The following is a 23657-nucleotide window of genomic DNA, read 5'->3' on the forward strand; positions in this document are numbered from 1 at the left end:
CACCAAACTCCTGGAGAGTTAGTCTCAACCAAGCTGTTTCACAATTTAGCTGTTTTGGTTAGGCACAGAGAGATTAACAATAATTAGACAAAAATCAATAATTACTTTAGATCCTGAAACACAAGTCATGAGAAGCAACTACAGTCATAAACAGAACAGATTGTTTTGGTATTTTCTCCCAACAGAACCTAAAAGTCTTAGAAATCTTCAAAGATGTGGATTTTCTCTGTGCATGGGTTAACTGGATCCATCTACGGATGGTATCCAAACCCATCCATGGATATAATGAAGATTGAAAGAAAAACAGCTGGTTCTGACTCTGGTCATACAAGAACTGTGTTTTGTGCTTTTACTATGGTCTTAGATATTGGCTAATTAAGGATTAAGCTGAGATTGAGAAACTCTACAGAATCTCTTTGCTGGTCAGAGCTTTATGGGAGAGAGGCAATGAGAAAAGCTGTTGAAGAAAACCCAAGGCTGGACTAGAGCTTCCCTTAAAGCCATGTGGGGGTCTCCAAAGTCAAGTGGAGCAGATTTAATGATCTGGATGGGAGACCCAGTATTTTTTGAAACACAGTACTGTATATTTAGCTGCACTTGACTAAATGTTATTTTGAACTCATAACATTCTTCAAAAGCTGTTGGAAAAAATAATAAAAACTTGTATTGTAGGAATCATTTAATGACATTTTGGAAAGACGGGCTTACCAAACAATCAGAAGGGTGACATCCAGTAGTTAAATTCCTGAAGTCTCCATTATGAAAATGCTCACAAGGAAGAGTTTAACATTCAAAAACAATCCAAGGTCGGGGCGAATATTTCTGACATGAAACTGTTGTTAGTAAAACTGTAAAAGTTCTGTTCTTAAAAACTGTTTTGTCACTGTTGTTTAAAACCCTGGGGAGGTCATTGATCCTGATTAAAAAAATAATCCGATCTGGTCAGTGCTATGTAAAAAAGAAGATACTCAACAATTTCTGTAAGAATTAAATAAAGGGGTTTGATTGTTTTCTGAAGTGTTTTGTGGACCAGAACCAGGGCTTCTGAGGCAGCAGCTGAACCATGGAGACGTGTCGCCCGCTCCGCTCAGTCCATCGGTACAGCATCTCATCACATCTACAATCACGGCTGATTCTGGCTTTGGGAACGAGGACAGGACTGTGAAGTCAGCTCAACCAGTCCAGATCATCATCTTCATCATCCTCACCGAACAGAGGTGCCGGCGGCGGGCGGCCCTTTAAGCTCTGGACAAAATAAAGAAGAAAACAAAGTCTTTTTACTCCTGGGAGTCTTGGAGACATTAAAGACAAAAGGTTAAGAAGATCTGTCCTTCCTCACCATGTCATCCTCCTCTTCCTCTTCGTTTGCAGAAGCAGGGGGCTTGGCAGGAGGCGTGGTCTGGAAAAATGATTCCTCTCCATTTTCCTGTCTTGATCCTGCAGTCAGACTGAGAGAGCAGCAGAGAGAGGGTGAGACGGAACACTTCACCTGGATAAAAGGAACTTGGAGAACAATTAGCTCTGTGAGAGTCAGTTAACAGGAGGAAAGACATGGTCAGCTGAGGTCAGAGGATTCTTTCAATCTCTGCATGAATATTGTTCCCTATCTGGGCTTTTAATGATTTGTGTGGAAAATTCTTCTGCCAAATTGGAATGATTACAGGAAACAAGGATTGCAATGAATTTTAGAATCTCAAAAATGAATAGACACAGAGATATATATATCCAGAAATGATACATTTTCTTTTGTTCCAGCTTTATTGCAAATTGTTTTAAATCTTCCCTCATTTTTTTCCCTCTCTCCCCTCACATTTCTGCATACAATTACCCCGCTAAGTCAATGTGGTTTTGGCAGAATTTGTGGTTTTTGGCAAGTTTATGAAAAATAGAAAACTAAGAAGTTCCATTTGTAGAGGTATTCACAGCCTTTTGAAATGAAGCTCAAAATTGAGCCATTTCCACTGATCATCCTTGTGATGTCTCTGTAGCTTAAATGGAGTCCACCTGTGGTCAATTCAGTTAATTGGACTTGATTTTAAATGACTCAGAGAAGCCCATAAGAAGTTCCACAGTTAACAGTGCAGGTCAGAGGTCAAACACCAAGCATGAAGTCAGAGGAATTGTCTCTAGACCTCAGAGATGAGATGATCTTGAGGCACAAATCTTGAGAAAGATCCAGAAACATTTCTGCTGCTCTGGACGCAATGATGGAGGCTCAGCGGCCTCAGTAGAAGATGTTTGGAAGCAGCAGGACTCTTCGGAGGGGGGGCGGGGGAGAGGGGAGGGTTATGGCTGTAGAGGAGACCAACACCTGATGGTCACTCTGTTAGAGCTTCAGGGTTCCTCTGTGGAGAGAGGAGAACCTTCCAGAAGGAAAACCAGGTGAATTAACAAAGTACTAAGGTTAAGAAGTGATCATAGACAGCTTTTATCAGAGGCTTCAGGTGAGGTAAGGATATTTATGACCCTTGACCTATAGGTTACTTCAGGATAAGTAATCTAACTTTGCTGTTTATTCAGGAAGTCACTGGATTGTAAATGAGGAGCACATATCATGTGAGGAGATCTTTTGGTTGCTATGGGTGATGAAGGTTTTCTGAGAAGACCCAAACAAACACATTCCCTCAAGTTTGGTAGAGAGGTTTTCTGACTTCACTGTCATCACAACTTGGATTCTATACCTGGACCCAAAAGGATGCTATCATTACTATATGTCTCAGCTACATTGTGTGTGTGTGCATGCGTGTCCGTGTGGGTGTGTATTACCTATACCTCTATCTTAGTGAGACCCAGCATCCTCCAACTAGTCCGTGGTTTTCCATAAGTGGCTTAGACTAGGACTGTGGTAACGAAGGACTTCTGGGCATAGAGATCGGACAAAGCCGCCAGAACTCACCTTCTGTCGTCTGCAGAGCTGTTCTGTTCAACAGTTGGAGGTGGAGGTGGGTTAGTTGGGGGTCCAAATGCTTTCAGAGGAGCAGCAGTTGTTTCTCCGACCTGATCTTCGTCTTCCACCTCACTGCTCCTTGCAGCCTCCTCCTCTTCTTCAGGTAGAGGGCTCTCACCAGGTTTAGTATCAGCACCCACACACTGGTTCACCTCTGATTCTTTAGTACATAACTCAGAGGCAGCCGGCTGCTCCTGGTGCTGCTGGACTGCAGGTTCTGGTTCTTGATGCTGGGATGCAGGCTCAGCACTGGAAGCTAGATGGAGGTCCAGAGTGTCCGGAGTCTCTGAGTCCTCCACCTGGCTGGACGTCTCAGATGTAGATACCGGCTCTGGTTTCACCTTCTGAACCATCTGCGCCTTGTTGTCTTGGTGATGATCTGCATTGGCCACATGTTCCTCCTCTACAGTCTCTTCCTCTTGCACGTCCTGTTCCCCGTTCACATGGACATGAGAGCTGTGCTCCAGTTGCTTCCCATCCTCCCCTTCATCGTCTTTATCGTCCTCTTCCTTGTTATCCGGTTTCAGAGAGGAGCGATCCGCGCCACTGAGCAGCTGCAGCGTTACATTCTGAAAAACCATCAATCAGCCATTATGAAGGAAAGAAGGTTTCACTCATACAATAACTACATTTGGTTAGCCCTCGAGTTGACAGATTAGGTAGTTTGCTCTGAAATATGAGACATCTGTAGGGATCTAAGAGAAGTTCTTTGTTCTTAAATTTGTAAAGGTTAAGTGGTCATGGCTTGACCCTGTTAGGTCTGCGGCTGTGATTTGTTCTTCTTCTTCTACTTGTTTAATGGCAGTTGGCAAACAACTTAATGGAGCATTACTGCCACCAACTGGTAAGGACTGTGAACTGGAGGTGGGGATTTTTCACATTATTTATCATCATTTGCTGTGTTTTAATCTCGAAAAAAAAAAAAAAAAAAACGGACATCAAAAATGTTATTTTTTTTTTTACCTTTTTTTCCCACTGTTTGCTCCACAAGAACATGAGTAAATAGTGAATTTGAAAATTTGATTCAATGTAGCTTTGTCATATAAATGACATTTCTTTAACTGGCTTTATGAAGAAGCCAGTTTAAAATGGGAATGGTTCTAAAGACCAGTATTTGTGCTGCTCTCATTGCTGTGCCATGCATTCACAGCCATACAGTTGCCTAAAACATAATCATTATCACAGTACTACCACAATATATTGTGTTAAAAATTCGAAGTCCATATCATCCCTAAGTGTGAACCAGATTGTCAAAAATAACACCTCATATCCCATCATAGAAATTAAAAAAAATAGAATAGGTAGATTTTACTTCTCCAGTCTTTCTGAAATAAACCAATAAGTTCTAGTTTGCCTAACTTTGTTCATATCAGAGAAAATGATCTGGATTGAGTATGAACTGATTTCAATGTGTCTATTTCATTCCACCATCACTTTAGACCAACAGAAAATCTTTGTTAGTAGATTAGAGTGAAGGTTTACCTTAATAGTGGTAACGATGACCCCCAGCACAGTCTGGCCACTGTAGGACTCACTGAGGTCAAACTCTGCTCGGAGGGAGTGAAACACTCCATTCATCACTCGTTTCACCTGCAGCAACACAAACCTCATGTTTAGCTCCATAACCTGGCAATTTAACGTACTTCAACTCACAGGCATTCATCTAAATAAATAAAGTATGCTTTATATAGCTGCATTCCCATTGACCACACTATTGCACCAATTGAAATTACGGAACTAAGTTTGCTTAATCGGAAACAAGCAAATTTCATGTAAACTCACATTTTTTAATTCTATGTTTTTGCGCCAACAAGGGGTGGTTTCTCCAGCTTGCGTGGTTCACAAAACTGCAATTAGAACACCTGTTTGTTTGTATCCAGCAGCAATGCACTTATTTGCAGGCACTAGGCTATTTGGCTCCACTAGAGCACTCACTACAGCAGCGCTTAACTGACACAACTTAGAAATAAATTCAAGAGTGGCATCTTACAGGCAAGTTTTATATCACGTTCCAACGAGAAATTTCTCTCGCTTAAAAAATAATTTATTTCTAAGTTAAACTCTTCTCTCAGCATTGCACAGCTCATCAAACATTAATTTTGCCATTCCAGAGTGGTGATCCATAGCTCTTCTGTGAAATTAGACACTACAGTTTTCCCAAGACGCAGCTTATATATGTAGCCACTCACTAGTATAAGGGGCTTGTCACTCCAACACCTGAATAAGACGCCTGATCTTCTCTGATGAGCTCTAATGCCGTGGCTGAAATATAGATATACATCTCATGACAGTTTACATCCGTCTCCATCATAATTTTTAATGACGCATCACATGAACAGACTTATTCACGTGTGATTTTAATTGCATTTCATGTGTAATGGAAATGCAAAATTTCCATTACACATGAAATGGAAAACACACTAGCAAAATTGTGCTTTTTGAACAGTAGCAAAATAATTTTTGCACACATTTTTAATGGAAACACAGCTAGTGGTGATCTGCAGTTTAGAGATGGAAGAAAGCAGCAATAGTCAGTGAATCCTCTGAATCTTGTAGGATTTTCATTAGTGGACGGTCTTACAGAGAACCATTGTGTTGTGGCCATTTATGTAAGTTTGCAAATTGTAATTTCTACTAATTTAGTTTTCCATTTTGGAAAGTTAGAATTTATTTAAGTTAGTTTAGATCCAAAATCTGTAGTTAATTTGTATATTTGAATTGATCAGAGTATGTTGGTAATTGGTTAGACCCTCCCATTAATTAGAGTAATTAAAAACACACCGGGTGCTTGGTGGAGGCATTGTTTGGCAAATGTTTGGTGTGGTTTTGTAAATGATTTTTTGACCACTTTCCACTTTTCACTTTTTCGTACTTGAAATGTCACATTAAGTTTACTTTTGTTTTTGGCTAAGTTGTAGGACATTTTTGGTAATTATTTTGTCGCTAATTTTTTACAAGAAATAAAGAATATATTTTTTCAAACAAATTAAGTCGGAAGTGCGTTCAAATCAAAAACCACCTGTTAACACCCACGGTCTTTGTTGGAATATTGTTTTTTGGAAACTAGAAGGCCGCGACACATTGTGGGGCCCTTTATGGATGTCTCATCAGGACAGAAGTCAGAGCAGCTGTAAACCTGCAGGGAACTCTGGTTTGCTTTGTTCGTTCTGTCGTTTAGGACTCCTCACCTCTGTTGCTGTGTCCTTTGAACTCTGCTGCTCTTCCACAGTCCTCTCCAGTTCAGACACTTGTCTTTCCAGCTGTTCCTTCACAGAGCCTCCATGCTGCTCCAAGGCTGAGTACTTTCGTGGGAACACACAGATATGACAGATAATCAGGAACTGCCAAGTTTCAGAGATTTAACAGCAAAGCCAACTATCTGTTAACAGCATTGCTGCATAAACGATATGATGTGCACCTTTTCTTGCAGTTGAGTTAGCTGATCCTGAAGCGCTTCCCTGCTCTCCACTAACTCAGACAGCTCTCTGCGGTGCTGCTCTTTAGCTACGGCCAACATCTGCTCACTCTTCTTCCTCCATTCTTCCTCCAGCTCCGCCTGCAGCTGCGACAGCTGTGACATAAATCAGGACATCTTAGTGGAACAATGTATTGGAAGCATTTTGGTCACCTGAAAGCATTGGTCCCGCCGACGGTTCCCCTCAGGCTCGCTATTCATCCAGATCCTCCTCCAGGACGTACCTGTTCAGAGGCCGCCGAGTCGCTGCAGGTCCTGGCTTTACGTAGCTGAGCTCGCAGGCTGTCCAGCTCCTGCTGGCTGCTCCTCCGCAGCTCCTCCACCTCCTCATCCCGATGCTGACGCTCTGCCTGCCACTTCTTCTTCCTCTCAGCTAGAGCCTGAACATGAAGGAAGCAAAGCACTCACCAGAATGGCCCATCTCCAAAACTCCAGCCTGAAACAAGTTGGTGTTACAGGACTGGGCGATAAGTCCATGCTTTTAAATCTTAGGAGAAATTTGGGGAAAAATTTGGTTTTCTTTTTACCAATGCACAATTTTATTGTAATACAAGAAGAAAAAAAAGTAATTTTATGAGAACTCCAAAACAAATTACGATGAGGAATGCTGAGCATTTTGTGAAGGTATACTTTGGTATATATTTTACAGATAATATTTAATAATTAAATTGTTGTAAGTAGCAGAACTTTGAGACGATAGTGCAAACAACTGAGTCAATTTCAAAGAAAGGACTTCACAAACTGAGCTGCTCACAGTGATCCTGGAAATTATCAAAGATTTGTCCCTCAACACAACATTTTTTCTCATAATTTTAAGAAATTTTGTCTGGTAAAATTACATCCTTATTCTGCTAATATGACAAAAATTCCCAAAATTAAAGTAAAATATTAATAGACCCAGGATTCCAATGTACAACTCACAGAAGGGATGATTGAAATAAAAGCCACTTTTTGAAAATATTTTCAGTCATTTCTATTTTTTTTTTTCCAAGAAAAGAAAGGGAAAAAAAACAAATAAAATACCAGCTGGAATGAAAAAAATCTGAAATGCTATTTTTGAAATGCAAAGTACTAACCTCTCCTACTTGGGAACATACTGAATGTACATTAGGACAATTACTGGAAGCTGATGGCATTAACTGGAGGATTGTCATTCCTGTCTGCTTTCACTGAGACAAACATGAGCTGGACATACTCTTCCCAGGTTCTCTTTATCAGACTTCAGGTCCTGTAATTCCTCTTCCACAGCGCCGACTCTGAGCTCCATCTCTTTGCGTCGTTGCTTCTCTGAGCGATACTGGTTCTGAACCCGCTCTGCCGCCTCCTTCAGTTCTGAAAGTCCACAACACAAAAAGAGTCCATTGGATCTGGAACATGCAGTGGTGTTTGATCTGCAGTCATCATCAGCAGAACACACTCAGAAGTCCTGAAGGAAAGCAGGACTCCTAAGTCAGTTGTGTGTCACTTTTACTCAAACTGGACATGACATTTTCCATGCTCATGAATTAATTTCATACTTTCTTCCAGATTCTGATTGTGTCCTATCAGCATGGTTTAACCCTCCTTCAACTGTGAAATTATTCAAGTCTGGCAAGAAAAATAAAAGAATGTAAAAAAACAAACAAAAAACATGCAATGTTGTTCTTTTAAGTTCTGCAGATTGGAATCTGTGGTGCAGTCCGAGCACACTGCCTGGTTTTAGTGACTCTCTCTGTCCTGATCACATGATGCAGTTTTTTTTTAAGCTTAATTCAATTTTATTTTAATTTTTGAGACTGTTTGTAATCAGCTCTATTGGGAAAAATATGAATATGAAGAAATGATGAGCAGAATTTAAGCAGCCATTTTCTGGTTGTCCCCCCAGGCCCCGACTCATGAGGCATTTATTCCAGATGGACATTGACAGTATAGTTAATGTTTTGTTCAGGTATTATGTTCCTAAACACACCACCTGTTTTTAAAAGTAGAACTGATTGCCTTGTGTATTAAGTTTCATCTTTCCTCTGAATAAATTGTGCAAAACATTGAAATCATCCAATTCTCTTGCAGGTAGTTTTCTTAGCTTTCTCTACCATCTGATATTGTATCTGACCGCTCTTATCACTGGAACTAGCAACACTGAGTGCAACTAATCAACAGTAAAGCCTTAATAGATGCAATGAGGCTTGAAATGCTATTCTTTCCAGTTTTCCAGACCTTCCAGCTGGGCTTCCAGGGCAGTGATGCGCTGGCAACGGCTCTCTCTGTCCTCCAGCGCTGAGCTGAGTTCACCCTGCAGCTTTGAAGCTTTCTGCTGGTGAGCTGAAGCTTCCAGCTGCAGCTGGGAGACCCGAGCTGTGGAGGAAGCCAGCTCCTCTGTCAGACGGACCTAGTTTAGATGGAGAAAGTGGAGGAGGAAGGTAAGCTGTTTGAATGGAGGGAAACTTCCAGAGACAACAGACTGGTGAGAAGCCTGGGTGAGTGACGACTGGCGATCATTCCTGTGGGAGGAAAATGGCCAACGGCTGAACTGATGGAAAATGAGAAACCAGAAGAAAATCTTGTTAAAGTGACGATGAGGATGATGTGAGGAGGATGATCCAGTGGCAGCAAAGAGAATGGGGTCAAATAGTCTGTACCACTAATTAGGTTGTTCTTTACAGCTGGAGTCTAGATAAATAACTCTCACCAAAGCAACGGATGGTGTCCATTTAAAAGGGCGCCATTATGTATTTTCCAGGCATTGTGCTATAAAATGATTGTGCCATTTTATAGCACAATCAAATAACAATGTTACCTTCAGTTGCTATAAAAATGCTATATACATCAAATATACCTTAAAAGAAATGCTACGTCCACCCAGATGTTTGTATGGTTTCCATGGAGATTCCAGAATTTCTCAGACATGCATGAAAGAATGAAGAAAACACTCCATGTATACTTTAATGAGGGAATAAATAAAATGAAGTATAAGTGAAAAAGGTATTTTTTCATAATACTGCCCCTTTAACAAAAACTTATTACATTCAGAGTTAAACTGTCACATTTGGTTTTTCTTTTGGTTTATTTTCTAAGCGCTAGTTGACCCCAGTCTGGTGGCAGAACACTGAGAAGCGGGCTCACCTGGCCAGAGCCACGGTCCAGTGGCCGAGCACGCTGCTGGGAAGAGAGAGCAGTCAATGATGGATAGTAGCATCAGCAAGGCTAGCACTTTGCTAAAGCTTTCACACGCCTTGAAACTTCAGATTTTATAACATTATACCCACAAACTTCTATGAATTTTAATATTTTTTGTGACAGATCAACAAAGTACTGCCAATTGTGAAGTAGAAGGACAAGACAAGGTTTTCCCATTTATTTTACAATATCTTGTGAGTTCTGCATGCATCAGTTTTCAACCAGTTCAACTCTTAATATTAACAGATAATCAATCATATGTATGAACCATTTCCCCTGCTAGAAGTCTTTCCACAACTAGAAAATGACATTTTACCCATGGTTCAATGCTCTCAAACAGAGATCGACTGGACGGAGCATGTCAGTGAATATCAAACTGCAAGTCTTATAATTTCAATTGTATCAGCCTGGACTTTGACAGGGCCATTCTAGAACATGAAAATAATTCCATGTAAACCATTTTATAGTAGTTCTGCTTGGATGCTTCAGCTTGTTTTGCTGGAAGGTGAACCTTTACCACAGTCACAGTTTGCTTCAACAGCTTTGCTTGGCCCACATTCTTAATGGTGGGGATGGCGTGCCAGGGCAGTGGTTCTTAAAGTGTGGGGCGCAGCCCATGACTGGGTTAGGGGGTTGGACGGACCTTTTAATATATTTAGGTAAAGGGGCTTTATAAAATGACACCTTTGAGACTTAACAGTTCTGCCCTACTTTGTGTTGATGAATCACATAAAACCCCAATAAAAAACACGGACATTTGTGGCTGTAACATGACAAAATGTGAAAAGGTTCAAACAGTATGAATATTTTTGTAAGGCACTGTAAATACTGTAGGTGCAAAACGACTAAAGGATGTCAGCACAATTCCCTCTGACAGTGGCAGACTAAGTATGCACAGGATTTGAATATTTTTAGAAGCACAGACAGAGAAAGATTAAGCTGCTGTTAAAACTGCTGTTCTGAAATGTCAGCTTCTTTTAAGCAAAGCCAGGCTTTCACCTTTTTATCAGAAAAACTGCAACAATCCCATCATCCCGGTTTATTTAGAGCGAGTCCTATCCTGGTTGGCAATAGATGAACTGACAACAGTCCACTGTTCAGATTTTCATCAAGTCTCTGGAGCTGTGTGAGGTTCCGTCCAGCTTCAAACACTGCACCATCGTCCTGGTGCCCAGCAAATGCTTCATTATGGGCTTAGACGACTACAGACCTGTTGGCATGACGTCTGTAGTTATGAAATTCTCTGAGCAACTGGTGTTGAAGGATCTGAATTAGAAATGGGTTGACAGATGATGCAGTCAACTCCCGGAGACGTACTCCAGGATGGCGTTTGTGGAATTCAGTTTGACCTTCACTCCCATCAAACCCATCAACCCAGAATCATCAGCAATGGCGCCCCCTAGTGGTATGTCCTTGCCCCCTTCCTTTTCTCTGTGTACAAAAGATTGCACCTCAGCAGAGTCTTCAGTGAAATCCTGTTACAGCGGACACCACCACCAATGGAGGACAACGACAAGTGTAACTGTTAACATGATGTGGATCTGAGGGTCTGCTAGTGTGGTCAGAACCTTAACTATCCTTAAATTGCTTTTTTGGCAGTTTTTTGGGGTTGATAAATGGCAACAGACTGACAAAGACACAAACAACATGCAAGAACTGCAAATTCTTCAGGTGCTGAAAGCATCATTCTAACAACCAATGGGTAGATGTACGTTGGGCAACATCACAGTAACACAGGTACACCATATCAGCAGCAACAAGGAAATGGTAAATGTACGGCAGGCCATGCAAAAAGAAAAACATCACTTTGTGACAAAAGTAAAAAAAGAAAAAAATTTGCAGCATTAAGTTTGATTTTAAAATGTTCATCAAAGTAATATTAAAATCTTGTCTGTGTGAACACACGAACAAGATTTTAGATATCGTAACACGTCCCTTCTCATACACAGAACATGTACAGTTTGAGCTGCCACAGAGAAGGTTTGTTCCTCAGGCTGTCTGAAAACACCAACAACTCCCACAGATATGAGGGATATTTGCACCAATTATGTGGGAGGAGCACCGACTCTCACCTTGTCCTGCTCAGCCTGCAGCAGCCTGGCCTGGTTATGTTCACTGGAGGACTTGAGGGAGTCGTTCCTCTGCTCCAGCAGCTGGTGGCTCTGCTCCATGTATCTGGCAAACCAAACATCAGGCACCACATTATACTGATTGCACAAATGTAATCTTTCCCAGGAAATTCTTTGAGCAACATAATTCCACCCAAATATGCCCCTCCACATTGCTGTGGAGGAATTCTGGCCCACTCTCCTTTACAGAATTGCTTGAACTTTTCCACAGTGGGGGGCTTTAAAGCATGAACAAAAATGTTCAGAGTCTTTGGCAAGGCCACTCCAGAAGTCCTCATGTAGAGTTGGACCATCTGGTGTGCTTTAGATTGCTCTGATCTAATTAAAGATCAAGTCAGACGTAATGAAATGAATGTCTTCTGCTGACCAGTCCAGAGGATATTTTCGCAGGAGCCTTGAGGATCATCAAGGTGTTCATGGGAAAAAAAGACAGTAGGCCTCTGTGGTCATCAGTGGTTCTGGTCTTAGAGCTCTTCCATTTTCCCCGAGTCTCTTTTCTATTGTTGAATCATGAACTCTGATTATAACAGAGGTTGGTGAGACTTGCAAAGCTTTAGATGCTGTTCTAAGTTCTGTTGTGACCAGAATGAGTAAATTAATTAAATTATCATTTGAAAATTGCTTTTTGTGTTTATTCAGGTCATCTTAGTCTGAGAATACAACATACAAGTACAAGCCATTTACAATTTATTTTTAATGTTCAATGTTTTTTTATATATATTAACTGAGTTTGCAGCATATTTTTAAAGGCAGTTTAATGTCTTAGTATGTGTTTAATTCTATTAAATGAATTTTAATCGAGATATTCTCCAAAGGAAATGTGGGACAGTGTGACTCAAACCTGAGTCTATTTCACCCTCTGAGACTCACTTCTGGTTCTGGTTGATGAGATCCCCGATCTTACGGTTCTGCTCCTCAATACGAGAGCTCTTCTCAAACATTTCCTTTTTCAAAGATTCATTTTCCTAAAACCAAAATGTGAGCCATCAGAGCAAATCAAGAATATATAAAAGATGGTCAAATAAAAAACAAAAGACCTCTGCATGCGTGTACCTGAACAATCCGGCTGATATTGTGCACAATCATTGAGGTTTCCATCGTCATACCAGAAACACCAACAGTCTGAGTTCCCTGCTTTTCAAGATCACTAATCTGTTAGAGTGGGGGAAAAAAGCCAAATATTAACTTGATAAACAAACAAACAAAAAAATCAAACAAGGAACTATAATTATAACAGGTTCGTACCTTGGAGGCTAGTTGATCCACCTTATCTGCTACTTTTCCTATGGATAACCTGATCTCCGTGTTGTGCTGCCGAGCCTCCGTCATCAAGAAGTTAGTCAACTCCCCAGAACCTGGAAATCAAACTAATCAGTCGCATCAAGGTGGTTTTGGCTGACTTACTGAAATTGTAATGTCAATAAACTACAGAGATCTACTTTTTCCTTCGTGAAACACAAACCTGCTCCCTAAATGTCAAGATCCTTTAAGGCCAGACAGTTAGCTACAAGCAGCACTTTGCTCCAGTCTGAATCAGACCAGATAAACATGGTGAGCTCTCTTACCCATGTATGGGACAGTTTGAGGCGCGTAGACCTGGCCGACGGCCTGCATCTGAGTCGGAGCTGCAGACGTCTGTGGGTGGGAGGTTTTCAAACATTATTATCAGACTAGCTTCTGTTTAGTTATAGGATTTTGTTGATAGATGTGAGCAAACATCACCTGGAAAGCATGGCTGCTAGCTGGCAGCCCAGGATACGGGCCGACTGAAGGAATGACGGGAAGCAAGGCAGACGACGGAGCTGTGTGAGGAAGAGGATGGGCTGCAGGGGAAATGCTGCTGTTAGATAGATGATTCTGATGTGCAGGGAGATGAATCTGGGCCACCTGGAAGGAGCAGAAGAAGGAAGCTCACCGTGGGCAGAAGCTGGAGCGGCAGCTGTGATGGGCCCCACAGGGGGAGCTGCAGGACCATCCTTCACTCTGCTGATGCTGGTATCCTGGACATGAAGATGAAAGAACGAAGAAACACACAGCTGAGACTGAAACTATTCATCTGATTTATTATTCTGAATTGATTAATTGTCAAAAACTTCAACAATCCGCTAATCATTAAGTGCTAAAGTCCATTAATTATTTCAGCAAATTACCTTTTATAAAGGGACATTTGTTGAAAGAAAAACACTCAGAGCAAATAAAACTATTTGTTTTCCAAAAATATATGTTTTGCATATAAGGTAATAAAACATTTTTTTTCTGTAAATAGGTTCTACCCAGAACTCTTCCAGTGGCATAGAGTTAGTTTATTTATAAATTATGAATTAGTTAATCCAAAAATAGTCAACAGATTAGGCCTCTACTCATCTGATGTTAAGTCAAGCAGTAAGGGCTTTTTATACTCCGAGGTTAGAAATGTTTTTAGCTGCAGATGCAGCCTTTGCTACAAATTACTAATCATTCACTAAAGGAATGCTGTTACTGCATTTTAGGCAACAAAATACTTATTTTATTAATTAAAAAAAATTTTTTAATTGTTTATTTACATTTTTAATATGTATAAAAAAAAGCTTAAGTGAAGTGCAGATGAAAAATCTGCAGAATGTGCCAATTTGTTTATCCAATTAATCAATTATTTTTATGATTAACCAATAGAATGTGATTAATAAAATTGTTGTTGGTTGCCGCTCTAAGCACCACACAACATTACAAAGGGACGCTGATGTTTTGATGATCCAGTAAAGGTTGCTATGGTGACGGCCGTAACCACCAGCAGAATGGCTGTAAGTACCAACCTCCAGCTCAGAGTCACTAGATTCAGGCTGGCCTGCGGCTCCAGTCAGAAAGGGCAGCATGGGCTGCCCCATCTTCGCCATGCGGGAAATCAGCTTGGCTTTAGTGGCGTCTGGGTTCTGCTGTTCAAATGGAACAATTTTTATTCAGCAAAACTTCACAGTAATTAAAGATTCTAAAAGTTGAATGCAGTGAGGTTCTTTACCCCCAGCTGCTCGGTCAGAGAGTTGGACTTGGCTCTCAGTGGCGGCTCTCTTGGGAAAAAACAAACCAAGGATAAAATCAGTTACAACAAAGTAATATAAAAGTTGATGTTGATGCCTCATTCGCTGCAGCCAAGTCTCACCCTGGTTTCCCCAAAGCTGATGAAGGTTCTGAGGTCAGACTTTCTACACTGGGGGCTGGAGACGGAGCTGGGGAGGGAGCAGCAGATTCTCTGGAGCTGGCACTGGCCTGGTCAGAACCACTGTCTTTGGAAAACTTCACCTGCAAGATGAGCTTCATAAGCATCTTCACAGTTCAACATGAGGGACCAAGCAGAGCGGTTGTGGAGCTACTGAAACAAGTGAAGCATAACGTAATACCCGCCGCAGCTCCACTTCAAAGATTAGCGTGCTGTTAGCTGGAACTCGGTTGGGAACGCCCTTGGCTCCATAAGCCAGGCTGGGTGGGATGATGATGAGACGACGGCCAGCTTTCTTCATCCCCAGCATTCCTTCCTCCCATCCCTGTCCACACATTCACCACAGGAAGAGAACAAATCAGCTGGAAAAACATGACATGCTGATGAACACTTAGGCCAATTGATGCCATTCTCCACAGATCAACCTACACGCACTGTGGAATCCTTTATGTCTTCATTTTATTTAGATTTTAATGATTTTTCTCTTCAGGTTTTAGGAATATGGATTTGTAACCTTAAATTCAGCATTAGGACTATTCACCAGCAAAGCCACCTGAACTACAAAGATGGCAGCTTCCAGTCATTAAAAGTGGGCTCACTGAAATCAGAACCCAGTAAAATGATGATGTTAAAAGTCAGATGACAGAACTGATGCTTTATGTCATCTTTAAGCAGCTCCTGCCTTCATGAGTTGGTCAGGAGCTGCAGGTTCCTTTCTTACAAGGTGTCTTTAGTGTGGAAATTTGTACTGAGTGAGGAGGGCTTAATGTTAGCCATTTGAAATACTTGTAAGGTATTAAAAATCAGAAAAAGATCAACAGGCAACTACGTGGGAATGGAATAGGATTATTTATCCATCTGTCTGTAACAAACACATGATTCATTTTAGTGCATTGGATAGTGATTAGCAAGATGCCTGAGGTCTTTCAAAAGAAAAATAAAGTTATGGATATTAAGATAAGAAGTGCTTTCTGTTCAGTTAGATGTTATTTACACTAATGCATGTGTTCAGTAAACTGGACTCTTTGATACAGATCCATCAGAGAACGGAAGAACTGAATCTGAACCTGTGGGCTAGAACGTCACAATGGTTGAAATATTTACTGAAAACTGGAATTATTGGATATCTAATGGTTATTGATAATTCCTTGTAGGGCTCAGCATTTATTGTATATTGTCTATTTATGGTGATAATCATGTTATAGCTTTGTTTATGGTGTGTCTATTCTTGTAAAGTTTCTTGACTGACAAGAAAGCCGACTCACCTTACTGCAACCAAATCTACCTTATAGTAAAAGCTGATTGATTGATTTGATGTATTTTAAGAGCAGTATTTGTGTTTGTGGTGCTATGATTCATACAGTTGACCAAAAAAAGTAATAGTTCTTATAATCACTTCAATTGTTATCACAATAGTACTATATGTTATCGAGATAAAACTTTAATCCGTATCATGCACACCTAATTCCTCGCATTGCATGGTTTATTACAACTGAACAACAACTGTTATTACTATTCTACCTGACTTTGTGTCGACTCACCTTGATTACTTTCCCAGCCCCAAGTTTTAGTCGCAGCAGCTTGTCTTTGTTCTGGTTGGAATCAAACATCTGAAAGCAAACACCATTGCCAGTCAGTTCAATCAACCATTGCATCGGTGCGTGCTGAAAAGGTTTTAGAGCGCCACCTGTCCAATGGCGTGGTTCTGCAGCAGCCAGCCTGTGTACACCACCTCCATGGAGTCTCCAGTCTCCACTGCTTGACCCTCACCAAGAATCACATCCTGAGTCACCACAGACTCCAGAGAGGATGAACTGTTTGCTTTGGCCAGACACACCTAGGAATCAAAAACAAACACTGAATCATTTTATACGTTGAAGAAAAGACTTACAACTGTGAAAAAAAGACGGCCTTGAGCTGCCAGTATAAACAGCTTGCTTACTTGTTGTGTAAGTCTGCTTCATGCACGTACATGAAGCAGACTTCCTGCACAATTTCCTTGTTCTTTTCCTCTTCGTTGGACAGTGGCAGACTGTACTGTTTATGATTTGTAGTACTGTACACATAAACCATCATATCCTATGACTCATAGCATGTCCTCAGAAATTAGGTGAAAATGGCTTTAGAGCAGGTATGCTCACACCCCTCCTCAGCACAGCGAGTACAAGATGTACAAGATGCCATATGGCTAGTGGCATCTTGTAACCTGAGGTTACAGGAAAACCATTTATCCATGGCAAGGTGGCTAGGTTAACTAGCCTGAGCATTCACAGCAGACTCTGCTGTGAAGAAAGGAGCTGTAGTGCAACAGAAAGCAAGGGGCAGGGTGTCAGCAGCACGTACACGAGCATGATTGACAGAGCTAAGACCCTCCTCCTGGCTCTGATTGGATGTTTCTGACATACCTGAGTATTTCTACAGATTTCTGTAGGACCACCAGGGGGAGGCAGAGGAGTTGGATTTTGTTCAAAGATTATTTGTCACATATGAAATTGTCAGGACAATTTTAACAAATATGTAAAAAAAAAAAAAAAACATTTTCATAAAATGCACTTCCTGCAGGTTTAAGCTCAGTGGAGAACCTGTGATGCTGTGGGCTTGTCTCTCTTGGAAAAAACAGGAGACTTGAAATAACAGTTTAGTGCAGTAATCATCCCGGTGCTTAAGGCCCTCTGCCCTGCATGTTTCAGAGGTTTCCCTGCTGTAACACACCTGGTCCAGATAATTACAGTTCGGCAAAGGCTGTCATCAGTCACCAACTGAAATCAGGTGAACTGAAGCAGAAAAACGTCTAAAACATGCGGGACGGTGTGTCTGAAGGAGACGCGCTGGGAAACACTGCTCTACAGGAACTGAGATTGGGCGTTCACTCTGTGTTGCTCACCTCTTTGCAGAAGTCTGATGCATTTTTCTCTGAATCAAACATCAGTGACCAGTTCTGCCTCTGGTCATCATAAAAAGTGCAGTAGTTGTTTAGCTGTACCTACAAGACAACAACAACATATGACACCACATTTACGTCTTTCTGAAAGGAAACATGTTAAAACGCCAAAAGTTCATAACTGATTCTATGCTTGATTGTCTTTCATGATGCTACTGACCGTAAAAATAAAGCCCACGTGAATCCTGGCAGCAGTCACTTGTTTCTGTTGGCTCAAATACAGCAGAAGCTTGTACTACAAAAAAAAAAAAAAGAAAATTATTAAAACAAGAAGTCCCACCAATAATCTCAAAGGAGTGACTGAGATCAAGGCCAACCTCTCTAGTAGCGTGGTTGCCCAGCACAGCTGCCCCCAGCTTGCCCTGCTTCATGTATTGTCCATTAATACTGGATGAGACAGGAGCAGCAGAAAAGAACTTAAAGAGGGAGGATTTGGTGAGCTCTCATTTTAATTAGAGAATTAAATATTTCTACTATTTCAAAGCATTTCAAAAGAGACTTAAAAAGAAAGCATGAGCTACTTAGAGATGGTTAAACTGACTATTTAAATGCCTGAACTGCTGAGGCCAGTAGGACTGCAGGTCCTGCAGGCTGCTTCTGGCTCTCTGCTGCTGCAAGGATGAAAAGGACAGCGTCAGTTCAGCCTCCACATCACGCATCATACACATACTGAGGTGTTTGTTCCTCTGGTCTTACCCTGAGCGGTGGTCTTCCTGGGCTGTTTGGGGGCTGTGTACTGGAAGGACTCATTTCCTTGACTGGATTTCTGGTCTAGTCCAAAAAGGGAAGCCAGCTTGGCTCTATGGAAACAAAAATGTGAGAAATTTCTAAACATGGATACTTTTATTAAGAAATGCATAAACTGCCGTGGGCTGTTCTTTCTATTCTTCACTGTAATGGTCAGAGGATGAAAACCCAACCTTTGACACAAATAGAAAGTAAAAACATGCTCCTGTAGCTTTTCTGTTCATGATTAATAGAAAGAAAATCCACTTCTTCCTATTACAGACCAAAAGCAGGAAGCAGGTACCACTAACTGCAACCAGTTCATTTTTGTTCCAGTGTCCCAATTTTTGTTGAGATTATGGTAGTGTCAAGTTATGCTAAAAGGAGTTACCCTGTCAGTAAAGCTATTCCAGCCTAAAACAGCATCTCAATGCTAAACATGCAGCAGCAGCAGCAGCAGCAGCACAGACATCAGCGTCCACAGTCCACATGTCTGAAGATGTTCCAGGAATGATCTGGAGTTCCTGAAACACTGGAAAGCTGAATGTCTAGAACAGATTAAAAACTACAAATATCTCTGTTGTTGAACTCACGTCTATTTATTCAAGAATTTAACAGTAAAAAGGGTTTTGGAATTGAAAATCTTGCTTATTTTGCTGATATATAGTTTGATGAAATTGCAATTAATTGATTACACACAGATCCTCACAATTAATTTGATTAAAAAAAATGTTATCGAGTCCCACAACTGACTAAAACTTTCATCTGTGTCATTGCTCTTCTGCCTGATGACCCAGCAAATAGTGAACGCCTCATACTAACCCCTGGAACTCCTTCCACTGGTAATCATTGGTGTCTCCCAGAACAGACATGTTGAATGTCCTGAGGGCCTCATCCCCAGTGGTAAAGAAGACGAGGGGTGAGGAGGGACAGCCCATTTGCATGTGTGAGCCAGAATCTTCGGGCTGTTCTGCTCCAGTGCTTTGGTCCAGGGCTGCCACCGCAGTGGGAGATTCAACAGCATCGCAAGAAAGGAGTGGAGCGCTGCAGCTTTAGAGCCGGGTCTAAGCTGAGCAAACTCGGGCTACAGCAGAGCCTTTCTCCTTTATTCTACTAACAAGTCGCATGTGAAAGGAATTAGTTTGGGAAAAAACACTCCCCCTCTTTCAGAGCTGGAAATCCACTGGCTGACAGTGGTCATGCTGAAAGCCCGGCCCTATGCATGTCTGAGAATGTGGCAAAGCTGTAACTGAGTGTCTGATGGCTGAAAGGGGAGGTGTATTTATAGCAAGTTGGCCTGTCTCATAACAAAAGGATTGCAGCACTTATTATCTGTGACCTGAGAGCCACAGCAAGGCTGAAAGGCCCTCAGTCATAATCACTACATGGCAGATCACAGTCACTGAGGCCAGGTGATCACTCATCTACCATAGAAAATGAATGCTCAGTTTAGCAACCAATTCCATTCACTTTGTCGTTTTGCACTTGAGTAAAGGGCTGTTTCACAGCAGCCTGGACCACCTCAGATCAGCTCTCCTGGTGAATCTAATTAACTTAAGATAGTCTAATCTGAACTGGAATAACTACAGAGACTTTAAAACTGCTTCTGATCAAGGAAACTTTTGCTCCATTTGCAAAAACAAAGACACAAAAGGTATATTTTAATGTTTTTATGGAGGAGTAGTTCAACGACTCAAACGTGCACTGATTTCATATTCTATAAACCCTGTTTTTCAAAAAAACCTCTATTTTACACATGTAATACAATTTTAGCGTTCGAGCTTCCTTAATTAATCTAAAACCAATATGATCTGACCTATATTACACTACATGAAAATTTCTGAAAATATTTTATAACTTTCTCAGGGGGAAAAAAAAGTTACTTTTTTATCATCTTCACAAATTTAGATCAAGTCCATCTTCATCATTAGCTTAAGTATTTTAGTTGACTCGGTGTGAGGCAGTTAAAGGTGTCACTAAAAAGCAGAACTTTAAAGAACGAGTGAGTTGTGCAGATTAATAAACCTAAGAACTGCGGTTTAGATTAGCGTTGTTCTCTGAACAACAGCAAGTCACCAAGTGATGCTAAGCTAATTAGCTCGCAGGCTACAGAACGACAGCAGAATTCAATTGAACAAACTCACCCTCCTGTGGGGGACAGAAAATCTCCGTCTTCATCTTCCCCGCCGAACATCTTTTAACTTTGAACTCTTCTCTTATCAAGAAAAACAAACGACTTAGCTATATTACCATGACTGGTTGGTCACTTCCCCTTCCTGTTTGGGGTGAAGTCAGCTGACTTTCCACCTGACCCCTCTTCAGATAGCACCTAACAGGGGCTGTCGCAAGAGGGCGCCATAGACCTTCAAGCTCCCGAGGCTGTGCTTTTCAGAAAGATTTAGCCAACAAAGAAGATTAAATAAGGTCACTTTATGTGAATCTACATACTTTGATGCTGCTGTTGCACTTGAATTTCCCCACTGTGGGACAGTAAAGGATATTTCTATTCTATTGACTCAGACATTGGGCATGGTAAATACACTGAATTAACCTTAGTAAATAATCTGGTTCAACCCAGCTGTATCAAGCTAAAAATAACAGAATTGTCAAATCATTATAAAGTCTCCTAAACAGTACAGAAATTCTGTCTGTGATTTAAACTTCATTCAAGCAAAACAAATTGAGCATGTAGTAATAATAAATTAAATCATATTTATGCTGATTATTTTTCTGTCCACTGATTAATTGCTGACTCATCATTTGTGTGTAGAGTTTTTAACTAGAAGCAAAATCCTGATGAACATTTGACTTGAAAGAAGTCAATGTAAACAATCTCAGCTGTCCCCACTGGCCAACACATACATAAATATAATTCATTAGCTTTATTCTCTGTCAATATTTACACAATCATTTTACAGAATTATTATTTTACTTTTATGACATTTAAGTCACAAATATCAAAAATATACAAAAATAAAACTGCATCTGTTTGTTCCTTTCTCACAGCTTGAGCCAGTCCACTGCTTTGGCTGATCGTTACTCAGAGGTACGTGATTTCCGGTTCCGCTTTGCTCGACCTGTGGGCGGAAATCGGATGAACTCAAATTTGCTTTGGTCCGTGTTGGGGAAGTGAGGCGGGCCCATGTGGAGTCTCTTGATGAAATGGACCTCTCTCTGGTTCTGCCTTGTCCTGCAGGCTTTGATGGGCCTCCCCTTCCTGGTGAAAGCCACATACCAGCCTTCGTACTTTGCATTCTGCAGGGCCGTGTAATTGTTCTCCAGGACGATCTCAGTAAAGATACAGTCCCTGCTGCGGCCGCTGGGCTGTGTGAGAGAGCAGAGAATATTTTTTGTGGCTGTTATTGTTAGAATGATATCTTAAAAACATCTTCATGTAAATAAACATCAAAGGACACCTAAGGGATTTCACAGAACTACAAGCAGTTTTGTCACCAATGTACAGTTCTGAAATGCAAAACAGAAATCGATGATTAGATGAGGGTCACTGCTCTTTGTACCTTATGTGATAGACCAATAAAAAGTAGAGCAAAATTGTGAAAGAAAAATAACATGGTTCATGGTTTTATTTAATTTTTTTATGTACAAATTAAAATCTAAAAATGATGGCTTTCACTGCAAATACAGCTGCAGGTCATCTGGTGTGTCTCTACCAGCTTTGCACATCAAGAAAACAGACTTCTTTGTCTTTTTTCCATTTTTATTGTCTTTGTTATGTTTGCTAACAGGTTTTTCTGTACTTTGACTGGGCCAATCCAACATAACATGCTTTCATCATCCCATCATGTATCTAGCTAAATGTTTAGCTCTGTTGTGGTGCTGGAAGGTGAACCTCTCTCCCAGTCTGAAGACTCTTGCCGTCTTTGAAAGGTTTTCCAGAATTTCCATGCCTTTAGTTCCATCTATCATACTATCAACTCTGAACGGCGTCTCTGGTCTTGATAAAGACAAGCACCACATCACCACCACCACCATGTGTTAAATTGAAAATGATATGTCCAAGGCCTCACCTTGCATCCACATCAACTTCTTTCAGATGCTTGCTGTGTCAGTTACCAAGTTAGTGGCAAACTGCAAATAGCGATTTTTATAGCTTTCTTTCTATGATGGTCAAGTCACAGTCTAGTCAAAGTTTATTTATATAGCACATTTACAACAACCTCAGCTGACCAAAGTGCTCAGGTAGAGAAATGATAAAACATAAAATAAAATTAAGTTTGGTAAAAATAGTAGAACAATTATAAATTTGGCAGAAAATACCCAAAACTAATGGTGTTATTCCTGTCATAATACCTTAGCAACCAGATTTAGATAATAGATTAGTTGTGCAATAGATAGCATAACTAATAACTGTCAAGTTACGTTTTCAGGTACATGTTAGTGTTCTTCCATTATAACACAGTAAGTTGTAATTGTTGTTGTAACATCAGACTCGTCTTAAATGTGTTCCTGCTGCATGTTAGAAAACCAGTGAGGTTTAAAATGATTGTACTCATAGTCCATATTGGCTTATGGACTATGAGTACAACCATAGTCCACAAGTAAAATATGGCTTATGGACAATGGTTATTATTGTCGATATTATTGACAATAATATGTCTATAATATCGACATATTATTCTTCCTCAATGAGGAAGAACTGTCCTTATAATTTACGATTATGACACTGAAAGTGTCACTATGAGGTTTCCAACTCATAGTGACCTCCATATATGACCACCAGATAGCAGATAGTAATAACTGTCTCATATAAGTGTTTTTTATTATATTTTAGGTGGAACCTCATAAAATCAGTGACCACAACATGTGTGTGCATGTTTTTATAATGTCCAAAAGCCTAAAATGCTGAGATGCATTGTTATAGATTTATTCTATTCACAATCAGAACCATTTGCATCTTCCGCCAGACGTGTCATTGCCTTCCTACGCAGTTCCACTTGACTCTCATCTCCCCTCAGTGCTCTGTCTCGACTTTCTCCCACTGAGAAATGAGCCAATCAGTGAACAGAATAAATGCTAATAAAATGCATCAGCATTATTATTATTATTATTATTATTATTATTATTATTAT

The 23657-nt window shown here is 40.6% G+C and overlaps 2 protein-coding genes across 6 annotated transcripts in view; both read right to left on the minus strand.

The window, feature by feature from the left end:
- Positions 1–661: 661 nt before the first annotated feature.
- On the minus strand, positions 662–20881 carry fkbp15b (FKBP prolyl isomerase family member 15b). 5 transcript variants are annotated; one of them, XM_015052446.1, is made up of 29 exons: positions 20712–20881; positions 18538–18641; positions 18383–18449; positions 18159–18228; positions 18002–18076; positions 17785–17883; positions 16588–16737; positions 16442–16510; positions 15082–15225; positions 14844–14983; positions 14703–14751; positions 14500–14619; positions 13623–13707; positions 13430–13530; positions 13273–13342; positions 12953–13062; positions 12761–12859; positions 12578–12672; positions 11651–11753; positions 9525–9560; positions 8619–8790; positions 7618–7754; positions 6647–6802; positions 6366–6518; positions 6136–6249; positions 4430–4537; positions 2897–3516; positions 1340–1448; positions 662–1245 (listed from the first exon to the last, which is right to left on the minus strand). In XM_015052446.1, exons 1-29 carry the CDS (start codon positions 20759–20761, stop codon positions 1168–1170), a joined length of 3483 nt encoding a protein of 1160 aa, XP_014907932.1. In that variant the 5' UTR covers positions 20762–20881; the 3' UTR covers positions 662–1167. The 5 variants fall into 5 exon arrangements, with proteins under 5 accessions (XP_014907932.1, XP_014907931.1, XP_014907930.1 ...); XM_015052445.1 differs by having other exon boundaries at positions 14500–14616; positions 18383–18452; XM_015052444.1 differs by having other exon boundaries at positions 9525–9557; positions 18383–18452.
- A 697-nt stretch (positions 20882–21578) lies between these two features.
- The window catches only part of fgf17 (fibroblast growth factor 17), a 14854-nt gene continuing 12775 nt past the window's right edge, over positions 21579–23657 (minus strand). The window contains exon 5 of the mRNA XM_015052441.1: positions 21579–21891. Within this exon, the coding sequence (XP_014907927.1) occupies positions 21604–21891 (288 nt within the window). The 3' untranslated portion in view covers positions 21579–21603. The remainder of the gene's footprint in view (positions 21892–23657) is intronic.

Source organism: Poecilia latipinna, unplaced genomic scaffold (genome assembly GCF_001443285.1).
Source record: "Poecilia latipinna isolate Pla-1442-1.1 unplaced genomic scaffold, P_latipinna-1.0 Scaffold1110, whole genome shotgun sequence".
NCBI lineage: Eukaryota > Metazoa > Chordata > Actinopteri > Cyprinodontiformes > Poeciliidae > Poecilia > Poecilia latipinna.

Excerpts from the sequence above, each read along its gene's own strand:
- fkbp15b (XM_015052442.1), bottom strand. The coding sequence starts at position 20,761 with ATGTTCGGCGGGGAAGATGAAGACGGAGATTTTCTGTCCCCCACAGGA. Across the intron at positions 14,984-15,081 it reads TTGAAGTGGAGCTGCGGCGG|GTGAAGTTTTCCAAAGACAG; the intron begins GTATTACGTTAT and ends CTCATCTTGCAG. Across the intron at positions 6,519-6,646 it reads ACTCGGCGGCCTCTGAACAG|CTGTCGCAGCTGCAGGCGGA; the intron begins GTACGTCCTGGA and ends TTTATGTCACAG.